The 18938-nt window shown below is 46.6% G+C and overlaps 1 protein-coding gene across 1 annotated transcript in view; it reads right to left on the bottom strand.

Annotated features, from left to right (window-relative positions):
* Positions 1–18938, bottom strand: part of Dscam (DS cell adhesion molecule) — a 445727-nt gene that overhangs the window by 9902 nt on the left and 416887 nt on the right. The window contains 3 exon segments of the mRNA XM_040750391.1: positions 9901–9964; positions 9966–10204; positions 11826–12023. Of these exon segments, the coding sequence (XP_040606325.1) occupies positions 9901–9964; positions 9966–10204; positions 11826–12023 (501 nt within the window).

Here is an 18938-nt window from a genome sequence, read left to right as displayed (position 1 = left end):
AAGATGGAGACAGAGGTAAGAACGGGAAGCAGCCACAAAGAGGTGAAAATTAAAGGTGGGATCACAGGTAGGAGAGAGGACATCAGAGATGAGGAGGCCTGATCAGAGATGTGGGTGTGTTGAGAGGAGGACGTGTGTGTTAACAGTCAGTCACGGGACAGCCCTCTCCCCGCTTCTAAATGTGTGTGACCCACCAGTACAGTACACACTCATTCCAGGCACCCTTTATTACATTTCCACCCCTGGGTCTTGCTACAGATGGCAAATTGTACCCACCACTGCCCTACCGGGAGGAGTCCAGCCCTTGGATTTGACTCACGTCTAAGGGGAGGAGGGCAATCTAGCTATTAACTCAGTGTCATGTGTTATTTTTCTGATATTTAATGCTTCATTTTTCATCCTTTGCCACGGCCCTCTGGGGACCTTTAGTGACAGTAATGTCTCTGGGAGTCCAGATTAAGTAAGCTAGCATCGATTTCCCCTCCTCTAACCGGCCAGCACACAGATGTAATTACTGCCCTCCCCGCCAGCCCCTGTGAGACAGGGTTCCTCCTCTCATCCATCAACACCCCGAGGCTCAGAGCCTGTCATCCTCCACGAAGGAAGGGGGCGGTCAGGCTGTCTGTCCTGATGGTGTGAAAACTGCTCTATGCAAATGTTGCCTCCTTTTAGCTAAAAGCTTCCTGAGCTGTCTCGATGTATTCAGACTCACGCACAACGTCTGAGTGTGTTTCCGTCTTGGGAAGGGAAGGGCAGGATCCATCAGAAAGGCTACAGAAATCCTGCAGTGGGAGTCAGGCCACAAACCCCGTGTCATATACCACACAAGCAGAAGCGTCTGGTCCAGGCCAATGACCAGGTGAGGTTGACCTCACCTCTTGGGGACATGCGACAATGTCACTATGTGAGGGGCAGGAAGTTATGCTATTAGCATCTGTGGATCAGTGGGCAGGAGGTGATCAGGACCCTCCCTCAAAATAACCACCTTGCCTCAAGTATTGAGGTCACTGCTGATGAGGGCCCTCTCTATGGATGGTGAAAGTCCACGTAACTCTAAGCAGGCCCTTCTCCTTCTAAATTCTACATGGGACTTACTCAATTCAACCAGAATAGGGCACTATCCATTCCAGTGTACCAGCCCATGGGAGCATGGCCTTCCTGGGAGACCATGGGAAGATGGTTCAGTCCTACAGTGGTCAGAAACAAAACCCGGGTGTTTTCCCGCTGAGCCCGGTGAGGTGGTTGCTGAGTGAACTTGAAGGGTCGGGGTTTGCAAGTTCATGTTGAAATTCCTTGCTTGCTTCCAAACAGTTCTGGGACCCCCCTGAAGTACCACAATCAAGTGTGTGTGGGAGGGGCATAGAAAGGTCTTCAAGTTTTTGGTCTAACAGAGTCTTTGTTATATGTTAAGCTGTCTCCCCTATAGCATAGGTAAAGTATATATACATTGGAAATTGTAGGGTTAGTGTGCACTTTAAGAGCCAAGCATCCCTGGATGTATTGTAGGATGGAGGTGCCTTTTCTTTCTCCTCTGCAATACCTTGTTATCCAGGAACTGGGAAGTTGCGCAAATGCTGCCCCAAATTCATGGAAAAGTAAGTGTATCACAGTTCTCAGGGGCTCGAATTGCCTCCTGGGAGACATAAAAAGGATCTTTCATCAATTCCTAACAAGGTTTTGATGTCTGTGCTCGGATGCAGCTGGATATTGATGGCAGAAGTAAGACTCAAAGGGCACTCAGACCCGGAGTTCTAATCATCTCAATAACTGCCGTGGAGATGAGCCTTGCGATGTTACAGTCAAGGAGCTTAAGAGCGGAGGCGGCTGTGGTGTGTCTGCCCTCACCTCAGGCAGTCAGGATCTAACACGTTCTTAGTTTAATATTAATGTCACACCACGGTAATAAAAAAAAAAACTTGTAAACCAATCTCTCTGTAAGCGAATCTTGACTCCCAAAACAGCAACCAGGAAAAACTCTAAATAAATGATGCGGCATTAGTATCGGAGGACCTGGTGTTTGAGCTCAGTTATTGTTCTTGGCTGGTGGTTCAGAGCCTTCATGCATTTTTTAAGGGTACACTGATACTGTGATCTTCCTTCTTGCCATAAACTTTAAAAAACACACCGAGGTACGAGGTGTAGGACTTTGACTTGGTCACCAGTGCATGAGTCTTCTGCAGTAGTTTGTTTATATCAAAGTGGGGAACAGAAACTCTTCCCTGTCCTTCAGGCAGTGGGGTACTTGATCACCCACGGAGAATACTGGGAAGGTACATGAGAAGTCTGCATGGCGTAATCACAGCAAGCAAGGTGGTGTTCCTAGATCCACCTACAAGACAAGCTGAGTTAGGCTGATATAAAACAGTTTCACTCTAACTAGGGGTTGCAGGTGACTGGAGAGCGGGTGGGGGGTGGCTGATGAGAAAAATGGGTTGATTTGATGCTTCAGTGTCTTGCTGGTTTCTACCCTGAGAGCAGTATTAACTGTTGACATGTCTTGAGATCATGTCTTTCTTTTTTCCAGTTGGGGATCTGAGGTGGATTAGAATGGGAAATCGGCAGAAGCCACATGGAACCAGGTTAACAAATGGCATTGTCTAGTCTTGCCTCTTATGAAGTATTCTGTAGACCTTCATGATACTTGTGTGTGGGGGGGGGCTCACAGGAGTTTTGTCTCATTTCTTAGATTGTCTTTCAAGGTTTATCTGTGTTGTATTTTTCAGGACCCTCTTTTTTTTCTGCAGCCTCTTTTATGACAATCTATTCAGATAAACCAATGAAATAGTGGGAGGCATCAGGTAAATTTATCAATGGTTTCATGATTTAGGGTAATATCTTTCTATACTGAAGATACTAACTCAATTGTAGTGGACCACATAAGTATTCTGATGAGGTCCATCTGGACACATGGTGAGCTTTTTAAGTCACCGTGGTGAGCTTTTTTGTTTGTCCTCTGTGGCAAAGGACTCTGGGAACTGACCCTGGTTACTCATGGGGACACAGGTAGCCTTATTTGTACATTGCCGGTCCACTGGGGTAAGACTTTCTTGAGACGTAACACCTCTTGAGAGCCTGAAACAGCCTTCCACTCCAGAACAAACTAGAACCTAGTCCCAGAAAACCAACCGAGAAGGCAGAAAGCTGCCCAAAGGGGCCCCAGAAGTCAAAGAAAATGTTTTCATAGCCAATATCATCCACAGTGTGAGAGGAATGGCCAATAGTCCAGGCAACAGCAGTGGCTACGTGTATTTTTGTAGAACACTCAGCCAGTGTTAGAGCCGCAGGGACAGTAGGGGAGGTGGCTGAGGAAGACTAGGGAATGTAGACACTCAACTGTTGCTTCAAGGAAATGGAGAGGCTGGTTAGCTTTTGTCATCATGATACCAGCTAGAGTCACCTGAGCAGAGGGAAGGGAGTCAGTGCTTCTGTCAGATTGGCCTGCAGTCATGCCTGTGGGGCACAGTTTTGATTAGTGATTGGTTCCTGCCTGTGCGTTTTTTTTTTTATCACAGTAGAAAGCAAACTAGGCCATGCACTTAGAATTCTAAGAATAGGGCCATTGAGAAGAAGTCTTTTCGTAGTGAGCACACAGAGGGACCATCACCGAGAACAGACTAGCATACCAGGGAAACCTATAAGAAGCTGAGCTGAAACTGCCCGTCGGAGAGATCTGGTTTCCAGGAAGGAACAGGGAGGAACACACTGCTCCACTCAGAAATGCCGAGTGGGTCGTGAAGGGACCAGACCCTCACCCAGCCCCCTGCTTTAGCAGCCATGCCAGGCTGTAGAAAAGACCCGGCAAGATATAGGCCTCTGACTCACACACACACACACACACACACACACACACACACACACACACACACACGTGCTGAGCTTCCTGACCCTGCCTGACCTCCTAGTCACTAGGAAGCACTGAGAAGGCATATACCTCCATGTGGCAAGCAACCAATCAGAAATTAGCTGGCGGGATCTGGATGTGCTTTAGGTAACAGTGACATACAGAGCACAGAAACCTCCCTGGGAGGCCCTATAGGCCACAGCAACCAGTTGACCAATCAACACAGGACAGGTTTTCCAAGCTCGGAAGTGCACCAACCCTGAGACTGTTGCGGACATCTAGACACTCTCCTTGCTATGCCCCCAATAAAATCCCTCATCTTCAGTCCCTCTGAGTCCTCCTTGCTCCAGCTGCTGTGTCAAAAGGACCCGAGTTAATACAATTAACTCACTAAAACAAAAGACCCTCTGCTTTAGCATTAGATTGGGTCTCTTGGTGATTTGGGGTTCAGAATTTGGGTATGTCAGGTAGAAGAGCCATTCAGAGGCTAGGTCTGCTGGCCAGCTTCAAAAGGGCATCCCCCAAGGGGTGTTTGGATGTTTGCCTGTGTTTGGTAGATTAGAAGGATCTCCTGGCTCACACTGTAAATACCAAGGTCATTCCCACCTTCAACTTTTACTCTTCCATCTCCTTGCCCCGTGGCCCCCACAGGGTCTTCTCTGTGTTCCTTCTCGCATACCATCTACATCTCATTGCCTTTGGAAGACTTCTCTGACCACCTTTGCCAAAAATAACACCGATAGATTGTACCTCACCCCCTAAGCTGCTTCTCTCTCAGGACTTAGCATGGCCTAAAGCTACAGTGCTGGCTCATGCAGTTGTTATACCATGCCAGCTTCTTTGAAGATGGGGGGGGTGTCTTTCTGAGTCTGTCTAGTACCAAGCCATTCAGCAGATACCCAACAAACTACCCGCAGGAACGAAAGGGAGACAGGTGTTGTTAGAGTACAAAGTGAGAGAGAGAAAGAAAAAAAAATAAGCACATGTCCTAAAAATTCAAATGTCAAACACCATTGGAATCTAAAGCCAAGCTGCGAAAGGCAGTGACCTACCAAGGAAGGTGGTGCTCAGGGACACTGAGAGTGCGTATGTGTATATGAGCTGTGCATATGTGGTTTCAAATCCATGTATGTGCATCTGTGCCTGTGTGCGTGTGCATGTGTGTGTGCACCAAGTCATTTGTAGGTACATGGACACATGAAAGCATCAGAGACACTTGTATTTGAAAGGGCATCCTTTTCACGGCTCTTGGAGTGTCATTCATGGTAGAAATTTCAAGTCTGAGGGTGGGGGGGGGGGATCCTGAGCCTCAGTGTTTAGCCTCCAGGTGAGCATCCAAAGCAGAGGTGTGTTACTGGGGATGAGCTTGAGGAGTCTAGTGAGCCTTCTCTGCTTCTCGCCTCTGTTTCCTGCTCATTCCTCCATGCTTTCTTAAGCCCAAACAAACTTTCTTCTATAAGTTGCATTGGTCACAGTGTCTTGTCACAGCACTAGAAAGGTGACTAACACAGGAGGGACATATGAAGCTTTGGGTTTGAGATGCAGTAGCCAGCAAGTTTCCTTGTAAGGAGGGGGGCACCAGACCTCAGTGTGAGGGAGAGTCGAGGGAGGTTGTTGCGACAACTACTTGCTAAGCAAAGAGTTCTGGGGACTTAATTTTTATAAAGAGCCCAAAACACAAGATCTCTGGAGGCTTTGGGGATGAAAAGCACATGTTTGGAATGATAGGTAGCCTAGGTCAGAACAGTACTTAACTGTTCAGAGGCTGGCTCACCCTCTAGGCAGCCATTCCTTCGGGCATGGGCTCTGGGGCTGTTTATAGTGTGAGTCCTGTCCTCCCCCCCCCACCCCTCATTGCTCAAACTCATACTTTTAGGGGAGGGAGATGAATTGAGAAGAATGGATCCTAAGATTATAATCCAACAGCTGCTTCAGATATCTTGGTTATTCTATGGATCCCCCTAGATAGCTGGGACTTCAAAGGATTCTTTGGTAGAGGGCTGGGGTGAACAGATCTAAAGTCAGGTTAAAGAGAGTTCAGGTACAGACACCTGAGGCTCCCTGATTTCTCTGAGGCTTCTGAGCCAGGTGTGAAGGGAGGATGCAGAGCTATGAGCTGATTTGTCATCCTCTGCAGTGATAACGCTCAGCTGCATAGGCTAAACTTCAGGAATAAAGGACAATCTGTAGCCCAAGAACAACTGAAAGTGACTCAAAATACTCCTAAAACCAAGAAAGGGCTCCATAATCAGGGAAAAGGGGCCCTCTTAAACCCTCTACCAGTTTCTCAGAGGGATACAGAGTTTGAACTTTTTTGCATTTTTAAAGATAGAAATAGCTAGCACCGGCTGAAGAAAGCAAACACATTCTAGTGATTTACTTAAAATGTACAGTTCTTAAAAGCTCAAATCAGGCATTATTAAAATGTAAAGCTAAACTCTGACCCATTGGGGGAATCATCCTCTGTCTGGAAGTGATTATTTGTTTGGATTTGTTATGGGCCAGAGGAGAAAATACATCAATTTGCCTAAAAGTATGTTGGAGTCAACGTGAATGTCCTTTTTATTTGAACATAAATGACTAATCATTTCTGGTAATTAAAACATGAGCCGATTCTTCAATCTTGCAACAAATGCAGCCATATTCATATTCAATAACATCTATACTGTACACACTATGCCCAGGCATAGAACTGTGCATAGATTCTACCAATGTTGGTTTATTTAAGATTAATTCTTGAGTACTATCTAGGTGCTCACTGGATATCTATAGACTTTGAGAGAAAAAGATAAAGATCTCAATGACCTGTTACTTGTTTCCTTGGAAATGATCTGATAAAGTTCATGTATGTGACCTGATCCCCATTTTTAGGGGATTTGAAAGCTTGGGGTCATAACTGTTGGTACTGAAGATAGGCAAAGTAAAAAAAAAGACAAGGAGATAAAAAAGAGGAGGAACAAGCTATCCAGAGACCGGTAAAGCTGTACCCAGAGCCAGAAAATGAGATGTCTTACTCAGAACTCAGGGGGACACGGGGGAAGGACGGGTTAAAAGCACGGGTCACAGCTTGAATGCATCCAGCAGTCAGCACCATAAGATATGGCAACCTTCTGCTCGGCCTGTCTTCCACTTGACGCGAGAGCAGCCATCTTGACTCGCTCCCAACCCAGCACAATGTTAAGATAGAGAAGACCGTTGGAGTGGGATGTGGGGTTTCATGGCCAGATTCTGGTGGTGCCAGAATTGTCAGACTTTTGGTCATTTACTCAGAAATCCATGCATTTAGAACCGACAGACGTCACTTCTGCCCTGACCTTGTAGCCCTCATTTATCTGACCCGAATCAGAAAGGTCAACCTGGTCTCCCTGCCACCAGGGACCATGGTTCTGTCTGGAAATCTCCTGTGCTGATCTGCTGGCTCTGGGTGTTAATTGCACCTCTGGACCTATTCTCACACCGTACCTGGGGTCCTCCAGAACAGCTTTCGTTGCCCCCAAGAAGGAACAACAGAAAGGATGGCAGAGGACAGAAGCTCTCTCTAGAGCATATTAAAAATCCAGTACTAGTCCAGCCCTGTGGGGTAGACAAACCAAAGTTTGCAGACATCAGTACTCAGATTGATTTGAGAAATTATTCATATCTAAGGTCATACAATCACCTTACTTTGAATAATTCAGTAAGACAACAGCCTCTTTGCGGTGACCTCTGGGATGCCCTAAGGGATCCAGGAAACAATGTCATGAACAAAAGTATAGACTTTGAATTAAAAAAAAAATTCTCAACCTAAGCGAACAGACAACTCGACGTCAGAAAGAAAGGTCAACCCTTCGGTAATGTAAAGGCTTGCAGAAGCAGGGCAGTCATCCTACCTGGAGGCACTTCCTGTGCCCTGAATTACATTTGAAGGGGAAGGGGTGGTGCGTTCCCATCTAGGAGAGCAGAGAGTACTTAAAGGGGGATGTGCGGATGAAGTGCGTCCTTTGAAAGAGAAGGGTCCTCAGCACCATGTGTGGAACCCCCTACACCCCAGGGGTTCTAACAACTGTCTGGAAGTAGGCTGGTACCCAGAGCACTTTCTCTCCTCTTTGCAGCATTCTCATGTACAAACCCAGCACTGTGGCACCAGCATCATGCCCACCTACAGTTGCAGGGGAAGCTACCACAAGATGCCTACTGGCTCATCTTGCCTGCTGCTGTTCTTGTCACCTCTAGGGTGAGCAAGGTCCAAAAGCCATTAAGTTTACCCCCATCTGCATTTGCCTTTTAAATAAACACTAAGAATAGCAAAATACATGAAGTAAAACACCCCCAAGTAGCATCTTGTCCTTTCCCCTGCAGAGGTAGACAGAGTTAAAAAAAAAAAAAAAAGAAAAGACGTTCTGACTCTTTTGACTATTGCATCTGCCATGACTCTTGGGAGAGTACTTGCTATATATTTTTTATTTTATATGTTTTATGCCTTCATTAGGGCCTTATTTCAGCTTTCCCCTATATCATAAGCCCCAAAGTGGTGGTCATAATTGAAAAGTACATTTTTTTAAAATAATGCCAGTGCTGTGGGGCTTAGGAAAAGAACTTCAATGCCGGATGTGGCTGCTTGGTTGGTCCATGAAGGAAAGGCTATGGTGCATCTCTTACAGGCTTTTCCTTGGGATGTGTTTCCTTTGACCCTGAGTTTCTTTGGCTCTACTTGGATAATTGCCTACCTGGAAGTGATGCCCTCAGTACTAGAGTTGGGGGTGGCTGTGTGTGTCTCCAAAGACCCCAGTGCTGGAAGCTTGGTTTTCTAGAGTACTAATTCTGGGAGGTGCTAGGGTCACAGTGAGGACCCAGTGGGAGGTCAACAGGTCATGGGGTACCATCCTTGACAAGGTTTAAGGTGGGTCTGCATCGATTCTTTTAACAGCTAGCTGTTGTAAGAGTTCTTTCCCGTAGAGAGGTTTCCGGTCTCACTGTGTGGTCTTTTTTGTACAGATATAATCCCTCCCCCAAGGTGCCAATTACTATGAGGCCCTTACATTTTACAGTAATTGATGGCAGCACCACAACACTAGACCTCTAGAACTACAAGCTAAATATACCTTCTTTCCCTACCAAGTACCCAGCCTTCGGAAATTTGTTATCGTAATGACACGTTGACTGATAAAGTTTCCCTACTAACCTTAAGAAAATGGCTGTTTCCACTTCCCATCGTTTAGAATCCTTGCACTTAGAACTAACCCACCATGTTAGGAGGATGCTCGGGCCACCTTCTGGAAAGACTTCCAAGGGAAACTTGGCCCGTAGACTTGAAGTTGAGTTAGCCAGTTTTTTTTAAATAAGTGGATCCCCACAGTGATGGGGGAAGTTCTTCTGTGTATATGTTGATGAATAAAGCACTGTTGGCCAGTAGGGAAGCAAGATGGGCGGGACTAGGGGGTCACAGAGGATTCTGGGAAATGCAGTCAAGAGTAGAGAGTCATCGCCATGTGATCACGGGGACAGGACGCATGAGTCTGCGTCCCCGATGAGATAAGACCTTATAAAAATATGTGTTAGTAATTACGGGTTAATAATTAAGTCAGAGCTAGCCATTAAGAAACAATAGCTGGCCAGGCGGTGGTGGTGCACGCCTTTAATCCCAGCACTCGGGAGGCAGAGGCAGGCGGATCTCTGTGAGTTTGAGACCAAGCCTGGTCTACAGAGCGAGTTCCAGGACAGCCTCCAAAACAATACAGAGAGACCCTGTCTCAAAAAACAAAAACAAAAAGGCAAGAAACAATAGCAAACGACCAACAGCTTCATAATTGATATAGTGTCTTGTGTGTTACTTGGACTAAAGCGGCGGCGGGAAGACTACACGTTACACCACAGCTATCGCTTGCTTATCCCCTCACTAGACTCTGGTCAAACCTCAGATTCATGAACACAACGACTACTGCTGTCCTCAGCCAACAGCTGCGGAACGGTTCGCTCTACGGCAGTCGGTAAGTGGGGCATCCTACACAGTCTGAGGACTGAGAGGGCGTTCCCAGTAGACGCAAGTCCTAAGCGACGGTCCCCCCACCCTGCCTCCTCACCTGGCCGATGGGCCTTTGGAACTGCCATGTTCATTACTCGTCCTCCATCCTGAGGTTTGGGGGGGAGATGCAGTGAATCTGCAGATCCCCGATTCTGAAGGAGTGCTGGAGGTCAGACTGTCCGTGTACTCATTTGTCCCTGCCGTCAACTGCTCAGAGGACGTGTCAGAAATGAAGCACTCTGTGATGGTGAACTTGGCATGCCTCAGCTGTTCTTCCATCTTGGCGTGCTCATAGGCCCTGGCCAGTTCTTCGTAGGTAGAGGAGGCACTTTCTGTGGAGACCATGCTGCTCCTTGCTCGGTCTTTACCGTGGGGAGAGAAAAGAGGGGGGGGGGGGGATGACTTAGTAGGTGGCATATGTTGGAACCACCTGGATGACCTTTTCCTGGTTTCTGGCTATATTGAGCAGATTCATAGGATCTACCTGAGGCTTGGCTCTGTCTGAGGAATCTGCCTCTCTGAGGCCAGCTTCGTGAACAATGCTCAGGGACTTTGCAGAAACTCAGCTGCTGTGGTCAGATATGCCATCCCTGGACATTTTCATAAACAAGCAAAGCCTTCCCCTTAAACAATTTGGTTTTTGGCAGGGTCAAAGCCACGGCACCCCTCCCTGCTCTCACCCGCAAACGCATCTACACTGCAGAGACTCTGTTATCGGCATGAATGCCCAAGTTCTGCAGCTCAGCTCCACGGGCCTCAACTTGAGAAGGAAGATGTGATGGTTCTTAGGACAGAAGGCAAGAGGCTGGAAACAGCTGAGTCAGTAAAGTGCCTGTCACACAAATATGAGGACCTGAGTTTGATCTCAGTGTCCATGTAAAAACTGTCTAATGGAGGCAGGAGGACCCCTGGGTCTTGCTGCTGAACCACGTTAGCTGAATTAGTGAGTTCCAGGTTCAGTGAGAGTCTCTGTCTCAAAAAATAAGATGGGGGTGGTTGAGGAAGATGGTGTAAACCTCTGTTTTCCTTGTGTGCATGCTCACACACACACACACACACATGCACACGTGGGCGTGCATACACACACGCATATGCATATACACATTCTCTCTCTCTCAAGACTGACTTTTTCACAAGGCAGATCAGTGTCTGGTTTCCAGGACACATCCTTTCTTGTTACCTCTCTTGAAGGGAACTAGGAAATAGGACAGAAACCAGCACAAACAGGCCTTATAACAAGGCCATGTCATCCCAGTAAAAAGCATCTCTGTACTTTACATCTACAGAAAAGTTCTGAAGTCACCTCATGGAACTCTGTGAACCTTCTAAGGGAAATAACAGACATAAAAATAAATCCCCCACAGCGACAACCCGCCTATGGAGCCCCATTTGTGAAGTACGTTGTGAAGAAAATAAAAAGCGAAAATTGAGCGTTAACATTTCCCATAGCTATTAGATTTAGATATGACTTCAAGGTTTAGGCAAGTTCACATTGGAAGTGAGGTCTTGGTGGTTGACACCATCAACTTGCTGGCTTGTCTGCCTTACAATCAACATGGTTAATTGTCAAAAAGGATCAGCCTATGTTCTCCATAGGGGGTGCCGTGACCTTGTCATGGATGGGATGTCAAGTTCAGGCTCTTGAGTCCTGGAGGTGGGAGTGGGTCAGACGCCCTCAGATCGCAGTCGGCAATTACTGCCGTTGTGTGGGTGAGAATGTAAAAAGTGTCTCTTTCTGTAGGGTAGAAGCTAAAAGGAGAGAGCAGCATGGGCGGGAGACTCAAGACCGCCTGCCGAAGAGGGGTGGATCAGAGAGCTGCTCCAGTTCAGTCTCGGCAGAACTCAGCAAGGCCTTGCATGCGGGGAAGGCTGCACGGGTGGCCTGAGAACTGACAAGAGAATCGGGTATCATTTGAAAGTGATCCTAAGAAGTCAAGCTGGGAAACCCTTGCTATGGTCAGGGAGGAAGCATGCAGGGCCCACCTGTGTCTTGCGACGGGCTGACACTGTAGCTGTCACTCTCCTTGTCCACGGATCCTGTAGCCCTGGGTGTGGGCAGTCTCCAGTCCGTGGTGAGGGTGTGTGCGGAGATGGCAGGGTGTGGTCTGTTGAGTGTCCACTGGCTGGCGTACCGGTTTCTTGCTGTGGGTCCAGCCTTTGCATTCCTCCTGGTGGTGGGATCTGCAAAGAGAGAGGGCTTAATGTGTGTGTCTGTCTTCAGGGGTCAAGTACAGCAAGCAGCTATCACCCTTGCTCCTTGACTCCTCCCTCAACCAAGCCCCTGGGAAGCCTTCCTTGGCTTTTTCCATTGAAAGGCCTCTTACCCTCTTTCACGGCTTACCAAGCTCACCGGATATTTAAATATTTATTTAAAAAAAGATTTCATAAGCAGAAGAACATCCCGTTTGGGTTTGGAAGCTGTAGATTGGAGCCTTGTTTGTGGCCATTAACAATTTTATAACCAGAAACATTCATGTCAACTTTCTAAGTATCAACACCTCCCATAAGACAAGAAAACTTTGGAACTAGTGTCGAGTGAATTACACCCTGCTCCTCAATTTCCCCCAAGTTTATGATTTCATCTTGACTCCAGGGACACAGAATGTGATCTTATTTGGAAAAACAGTCATTGCATACATGTCAAGAGGAGGTCATACTGAAATAGGGTGGGTCCCCATGCTATGTGACTGGTGGCCTATGAAACAGACACAGGAGGAGATTGCCCTCTGCAGGGTGAACAAGAATTGCACTTGAGGATGGCCAATGACCAGAAGCTGAAGACTCATGACACTGACATCAGTGTCTCTCGTAGGCCCGTTGTTTCATATTGACTCATCGGTTCAATCAGAACTTTCCATCTAGTTATTCAAGCTGAAGTCCCTGGAGACAAAAGTCCACATCTTCCTTCTATCCTGACATTCTCTTGGCACATGATATCATGTCTCTCAATGAGTATCATGGGAACTTTCATGAGCAAGACTTGGATAATTTAATATGGACAACAAATAGTTAAACGACTCCTAGATAATACATGTCAACTATCTGCAAAAACATCAGGGTCCACATGTTTGCAGGCTGCTCTCAGGGGGTTGTGTCTTTAAATATGGGACTAAAGGCAGGCAGCAGGTGAGCAGGGCAGAGTGCTCTTAACTCAACCCCCATGAGCTGAGAAAAGGGACATACTAGTGGCAACATGCTGGACCCTGGAACGGGCCGGTGTATTATCTTTCCTGGGAACTCTGTCGACCAGGGGAAGTGTCCTTTCCCCCTGGAGTGGTTTTTCTGGGATTACAACTGAATGTAGCCTATGGCTCCAGATGAGTCTTCCCCACTTCTGAATTCTCTGCTTGTTAGAATGGCACGGGCTGGCCACTCTGTCCTCAATGCTGGTGCGGCCATCTCAAGGGAGCACACCGAGAGCCTGCTTTAGACGTTATAACCTATGCTAGACCACGTGCTCCTATGAACTTGGCTGTCTCTCCAGGGCAGAGGCAAGGGTTTGCTTTTAGAGCTTGTCTGTACAGCCCATGGAACAGCCTCAAGTCACTTCATGGATGAACAACGGCAGTGTAGGCACAACACAGCTCTCTCTGCTCAGGCACTGTCCCTTACTTGGCCAGACGTGTCCTGATCCTGGCTGTCTGGGTCTGTGGCTAGGTGTGCACATGATCACGACTCGTTTATAATCCCTGATGGAGCATGAAACGCTGACGCTGGGCATCAGGGAAAAAAAGTCTTCGTAAGTGAGAGGTTTTTTTCCCCCTCTTTGCAGGCTTCTAGTCATTGGTCTTTGAGCCAATCCATCATTGGAGGATTCAGGAGAGGAACATTAAGAAGATGGCCAAATCAATACATTTTAAGATTCTCTGGGTCATCAAAAGATCCAGCCCTGATGCTTGCTTTCGGCTGCATTGATTTTATTTTATTTTTTAAAAAGACATATTTAAGCTCTTGCAGAATTCCACAGAAGGAGGCTTTGTTAGCAGTTTTTGGCCTTGATTGGAATGCAAATGAGCTATGCCAGAGTGTCAGAGCCCGGCACACACCAAGGTGTGAATGCTGATTGTGCTTTTCCCAAGGAAGACGAACATTCCAGAAAGGTCCTCCACAAGACAGAAAAACAGTGTCACGGGTAGGAGTCTAAATGTCTTTTGATAAGTGGAGCTTAAATAAGTACAGCTTGTTATTTGAATGCTAATGAGTCTTTTCTAGAAAATTATCTAGCCCCTTACATAAGTTTTGAGGAATCTCATGTTTATCCTTTAGGTTTTCTTGCAGTCACTCATGTAGAGGGCTCTGAGTTTTCTCTTGGCCTGGATGCTGGGTTAGGCTCAAAGTCCCTAACCATCTTCTCAAGCCTGCCACATTCTTTTCTAGCTGTGTCTTCTGCCTTTGAAAGATCTCTCCTCAGCGGTGGGGTATCGGTCTTCCTTCCCATAATCTCCTTCCCCACAGAGACATCCCTATTTGGAAAATTTCTATTCACAGCTACAACTCTTTTCAAATTAATTCTATTCATTATCCCTCCCACCCCCCTTTTTTTCCTGGATGAGGACAGTGCTAGCGGTGGCCTGATAAATACGGAAAATATAGGTCATGGCATTAGTTTTCTGAGCCGCAGGCCATGACTCTGTTTTGAGCTATGTAGGGTGTCCCAGGGTCGGAATTGTGTCAGGATGTGGGAAGGCAAGGCTAGTTGACACATTTTTTTTAAATAATCAGGTTTTAGTGATCGTTATTTTGTATCTTAACTGAATGAGCTATGATAGCTTCCAAGACAGAGATGTAAATATGTGAATTCTGCTCAGTGGTGTCTTTGCACAGCTGAGTAGCTCATCTAGGGATTTTTCTGCCTGACCCTGCATGGAAGATTCTTTGCCAGACTCCCAAACCTCTAATATAAATACAACTTGGTGATTAAGCAGCATGCTTGCTAAGCAGCCAATGAGTTAGAGGGCAAGGGCTATAAATAACTCCTGGCCTCCCAACTCTGGGTCTAAATCTGCATTAAGTTTCTGCCCATCGAATCAAATTATTGTAATGATCCTGAATTCAGGATCGGAGAGGATTGCATTGGGTAACAGGGTGGTTACAAAGCATGTCATGTGTGCCGTGCTCACTGGATTAGTCTTCTTTTAATCCTCTGCTGACCGTTCTCATGTCCTGTGGATGATGGGCAGTCTTCTCATGCATGACATGGAGCTGACCATTTACCTATTTAAATAGCAAATGTTTATCCAGGGCTTATGGTGCACTGGACCACTGGGTCACCTTGCCCACAGGAGCTATTTTCCCCTGTACTCTCTAGTTCTCTACTACCATTCTGGGTGATAGAATGCATAAACACAGGTATATCTGTTTACACTCCCCATCCACACGATAAGAGTTCGATCCAACTGTCGGGCAAGCTAACAAAATACTTAGGAACACACATTCTGCAATGCAATCATGTTTGTATGCAAACAACAGCTTTCGGATGCCCCGGTAATGAATATAAATGCTCTTTCAATAGCAATATGACCCAAACACAGAGGACAAAAGAGTGCTGTATTTTGTAGTTGAGACCCTGGGGAATATAGTTGGATCACAGAAGCCTTGGCATCCATCAGGACTGGATCCTGGAGCCTCCTCGGATACCCATGCCTGAAGGTGCTCACTGACAAAATGACACAGCGTTTGCATAGAACATGTGTGTGTCCTCCCACACACGTCAAACCACAGGCTCCCAGTAGTATCCAATTGAATGCAAATGCTGTAGAACTCTGTTACACTGCATGTCTGAGGGGATCCTGATCAGGGAGCCTCAGCCCTGCTTGGTACCCGTGGAATCTCTATCTGCGAAGGGTTCTGATCTGTGTGCATCTGCATCTGCAGAGGCAGAAACCCTGGGTACAGAGCTGGCTTCAGGGATGAAACCCTGCAAAGACAGCCGGCTGGAATGAACTGAGCTTATGCCTCAGGACCACAGGACTGTGTGGACACAGATGTGACACCTGGTCAGAGGTGATGGTGAGCTCCAGGGAGCAAGACAGCAGGACTGGGTTCCAGAGCGTTCCTGAATTCCAAGCCTCTGAAGCTGCTGTGGGGCCAGTCACTGTCTTAATTAAAATCAAAGCAAAATAAAAAAGACTGAATACTGTTGTTCTCTCACATTTGTAGTTTTGAGAAAATAGTTAATGAAAAAATTAAAATCTTCAATAGAGTTTGTTTTTTTGTTTGTTTTTTGCGCGTGGTGAAGCTGAACAATTCTTAGGACGGGAGGAGGTTTGATGCGTGCATTTGAATAGCTTTGCTCACCACCGGCGGGGCTTAATGAGATTCGCTGTGAAGGAAAGAAACATGTTCACAAGTTGTAGTGTTTCCAGGTGACAGCCAGGCTGGATCCTGGGAGAATATCAGAACGAAACGCAAATGCATGGCCTGGCTTAGACAGCTGTTTCTGTCACTTCATGGCAGCTCTCCAGCACAGCAAGACTGTATCTCTTCCAGCACTCCGGAGAGTCTGAGGGTCTTTGCCTCCCTGCTGGCTCCAGCTCTCTGTCTAATGACCTTGGTACCCTCTGCCCTGGGTTTATGCCTCCTGCATGGAAGTCTTCCCAGAGGGACCCAGGTCTGGGAAGCTCCCTCCCACTGTCCCGGCATCAGATTTCCTTGACTCTGCATCTCTTCATCTTTAGCATTTACCGAAGAAGAAAACATATTCCTTGTTTGACGTCTGCTTTCCCCACTAGGACGAAAGCACACATCTTTCTTCCTTTTATTTGCATTTCCGCCACTGAGTATGAGCCATGTATGCAAAGAGAAACCCGAACCAACAGTTTCTAAATGTTGAATGAATGGATTCTTCAATTTCCCCAGTGACGGCTTTAACAACTTCATAGCCATGAGAGGTGTAGCACATCCCTCCCAGGATCCCTGACTGCTTGCTGGAGCACCTGCAGCATCATGTGCAGATTCATCTCTGTTGGTATTTCTTAAAATGCCATTTAAAACCACTTCCCATTCAGCAGAAAAAAAAAAACAATGGAATCCTGAAATTGGCAGGCAAATGGATGGCACTAGAAGAAACCATCCTGAGCGAGGTAACCCAGTCACAAAAAGAGAAACATGGCATGCACTCTCTCATATATGGATTTTAGACATTGATCTGGGGAGTTCCAGCCTACAATCCCATGGCCAGAGAGTCTGGGAAACAGAACCTTTATTCAGTGGCTGATGGAAGCAGAGGCAGACTTCCACAGCTAAGCACTGAGCTGAACTCAAGAAATCCAGTGTCGGAGAGGGAGGACTGGTGAGCAAAGGAGTTAAGACTGGGCTGGTTTATCCCCCAGAAACAGCTGACCTGACAAGGGTTAGCTCTTGAATCCCAGACTGATGCCTGGGAATCCTGAATGTGGGTGTCAGTGAGGAGGCCTAGGTAATCTATTGAGCCTTGGATAGTAGATCAGTATTTATCCCGGGTATACAAATGGACTTTGGACTCCCATCCAACAATGAGAGATGCACTCTCACCCTGAATTCTTGGGAGAGGGTCTAGGCCCTGCCCTGGATGAAATGACAGACTATGGAACACCCCCATGGAGGGCCTCACCCTCCCTGGGGAAATGAGGGGATATTGGGGGGTTGGTGGGAGGGCACGGGAGGATGGGAGGGAAACGGAGAGGGACCTGGAACTGACATGTGAAGCAACCTTGTTTCTAATTTAAATTTAAATCTAAAAATTATATATATATAACCACTTCCCATTATCCCAGGGCTTATTCTTTGTGCAGTCGGAAGTTTCTGGTACATTCCTGTCACTGCCTCTTCTCCTGTGTTAACTACTTGTGATGGCCATTGCGTGCGTGCGTCTTGGCTCTTTTGCTCTCCCAAGGAAAGCACACTTCTGTGTTGCTTTTCACCTGGCAGATGGAGCCCATGTGCTGTGATCTAGGCAGGCAAGATGTGTCTCCCAGACCTGTCGGTTTCCCCATGACTTAAGAGCAAGGAGTAGCCTGGAAACACCTAAGAGGGAATTTCCCTGAAGGTGATGAGTCTGCTCTGTGGTTGGAGAGAGTTCAAAGGACTTGAAGCATTTTAGTAACAAGGTTCTTAACTTGTACACAAAAAGCCCAGCTCAAACGCTACTTTTGTGTCTTTAGAACAACCTAACATCCCGAGAAGGAAGGAAGCATACTTAGCACAGGGCAAAACACCATGCACGGCTTGGCTTCAACATGGTCGAAGCCACTGTTTCAGACGACTCTCAAGCCCCTGTTCAGGGCCTTCCTGAGTGTGACAAACTGGGCTTGGGAATTGATCAGTCACTTCATTAAGCTCACTGCATGGCACAAGCTAGAGTTTTGCAAAACCACAGCTTTCAGCAATACATCATGGATTTCCCTCATGATATTATGCTGGCCTAGAAATGTGCGTTTTTGCAAAGAGGGTGATTAGGGCCTTAAGAGCTAGACAGCAAAGCTTCCAAAATGACAACAATCAGGATGTTAATTTCTCACCCTGCAAGGGGGATTTAAGAATAGTTTCAATTATGAAGAAACAAGACTATCTAATTAATAAACTAGATGCACATTTAGGAGACTAAACTTCTTTGTGGTAATTTCCATCTATTATGGATGTAAATATGAATAATTAAGCACAACAAAATCTCTAGATTAACCAGAACCATCATTTTTCTCTGTGTGTTTAGGGGACAAATGTAAGCTATGAGGTCAGATGTGTTTGCAACAGATCCCTGGTTTTCCCACACTTTTTGTGTACAACTTGGGGCTGTCTGTCTGAAACTCCATTTTCCAATACATGAAACAAAGCCTCTGCCATCCGCTTTATGAGTAGGGACCTTGAAAAGTTGCTGTGGATGACACATGTGAGGTTGTTTCTCTCCCTAATCGGGACACTGACAAAACACACTAACATCAGTCACCCTTCTCTTTTCCCGTGTTGGATAAAGTCCAAAGGATTCGATTCGCCTGAAGTTTTTAGCAATCTCCACGGTAAATCAAGACCAAGGTTTGTCTGAGTTGACACACACCTACCAGTGTCACAAAATAAACCAAATCTCTCAATATCCCGATTGAAAGTTCATTTACACCCATT

The sequence above is a fragment of the Mesocricetus auratus genome, unplaced genomic scaffold (assembly GCF_017639785.1).
Source record: "Mesocricetus auratus isolate SY011 unplaced genomic scaffold, BCM_Maur_2.0 Super-Scaffold_100008, whole genome shotgun sequence".
NCBI classification, from domain to species: Eukaryota; Metazoa; Chordata; class Mammalia; order Rodentia; family Cricetidae; genus Mesocricetus; species Mesocricetus auratus.
The sequence above is the reverse complement of the archived record's forward strand: the minus strand, read 5'-3'. Positions and strand labels throughout refer to the sequence as shown.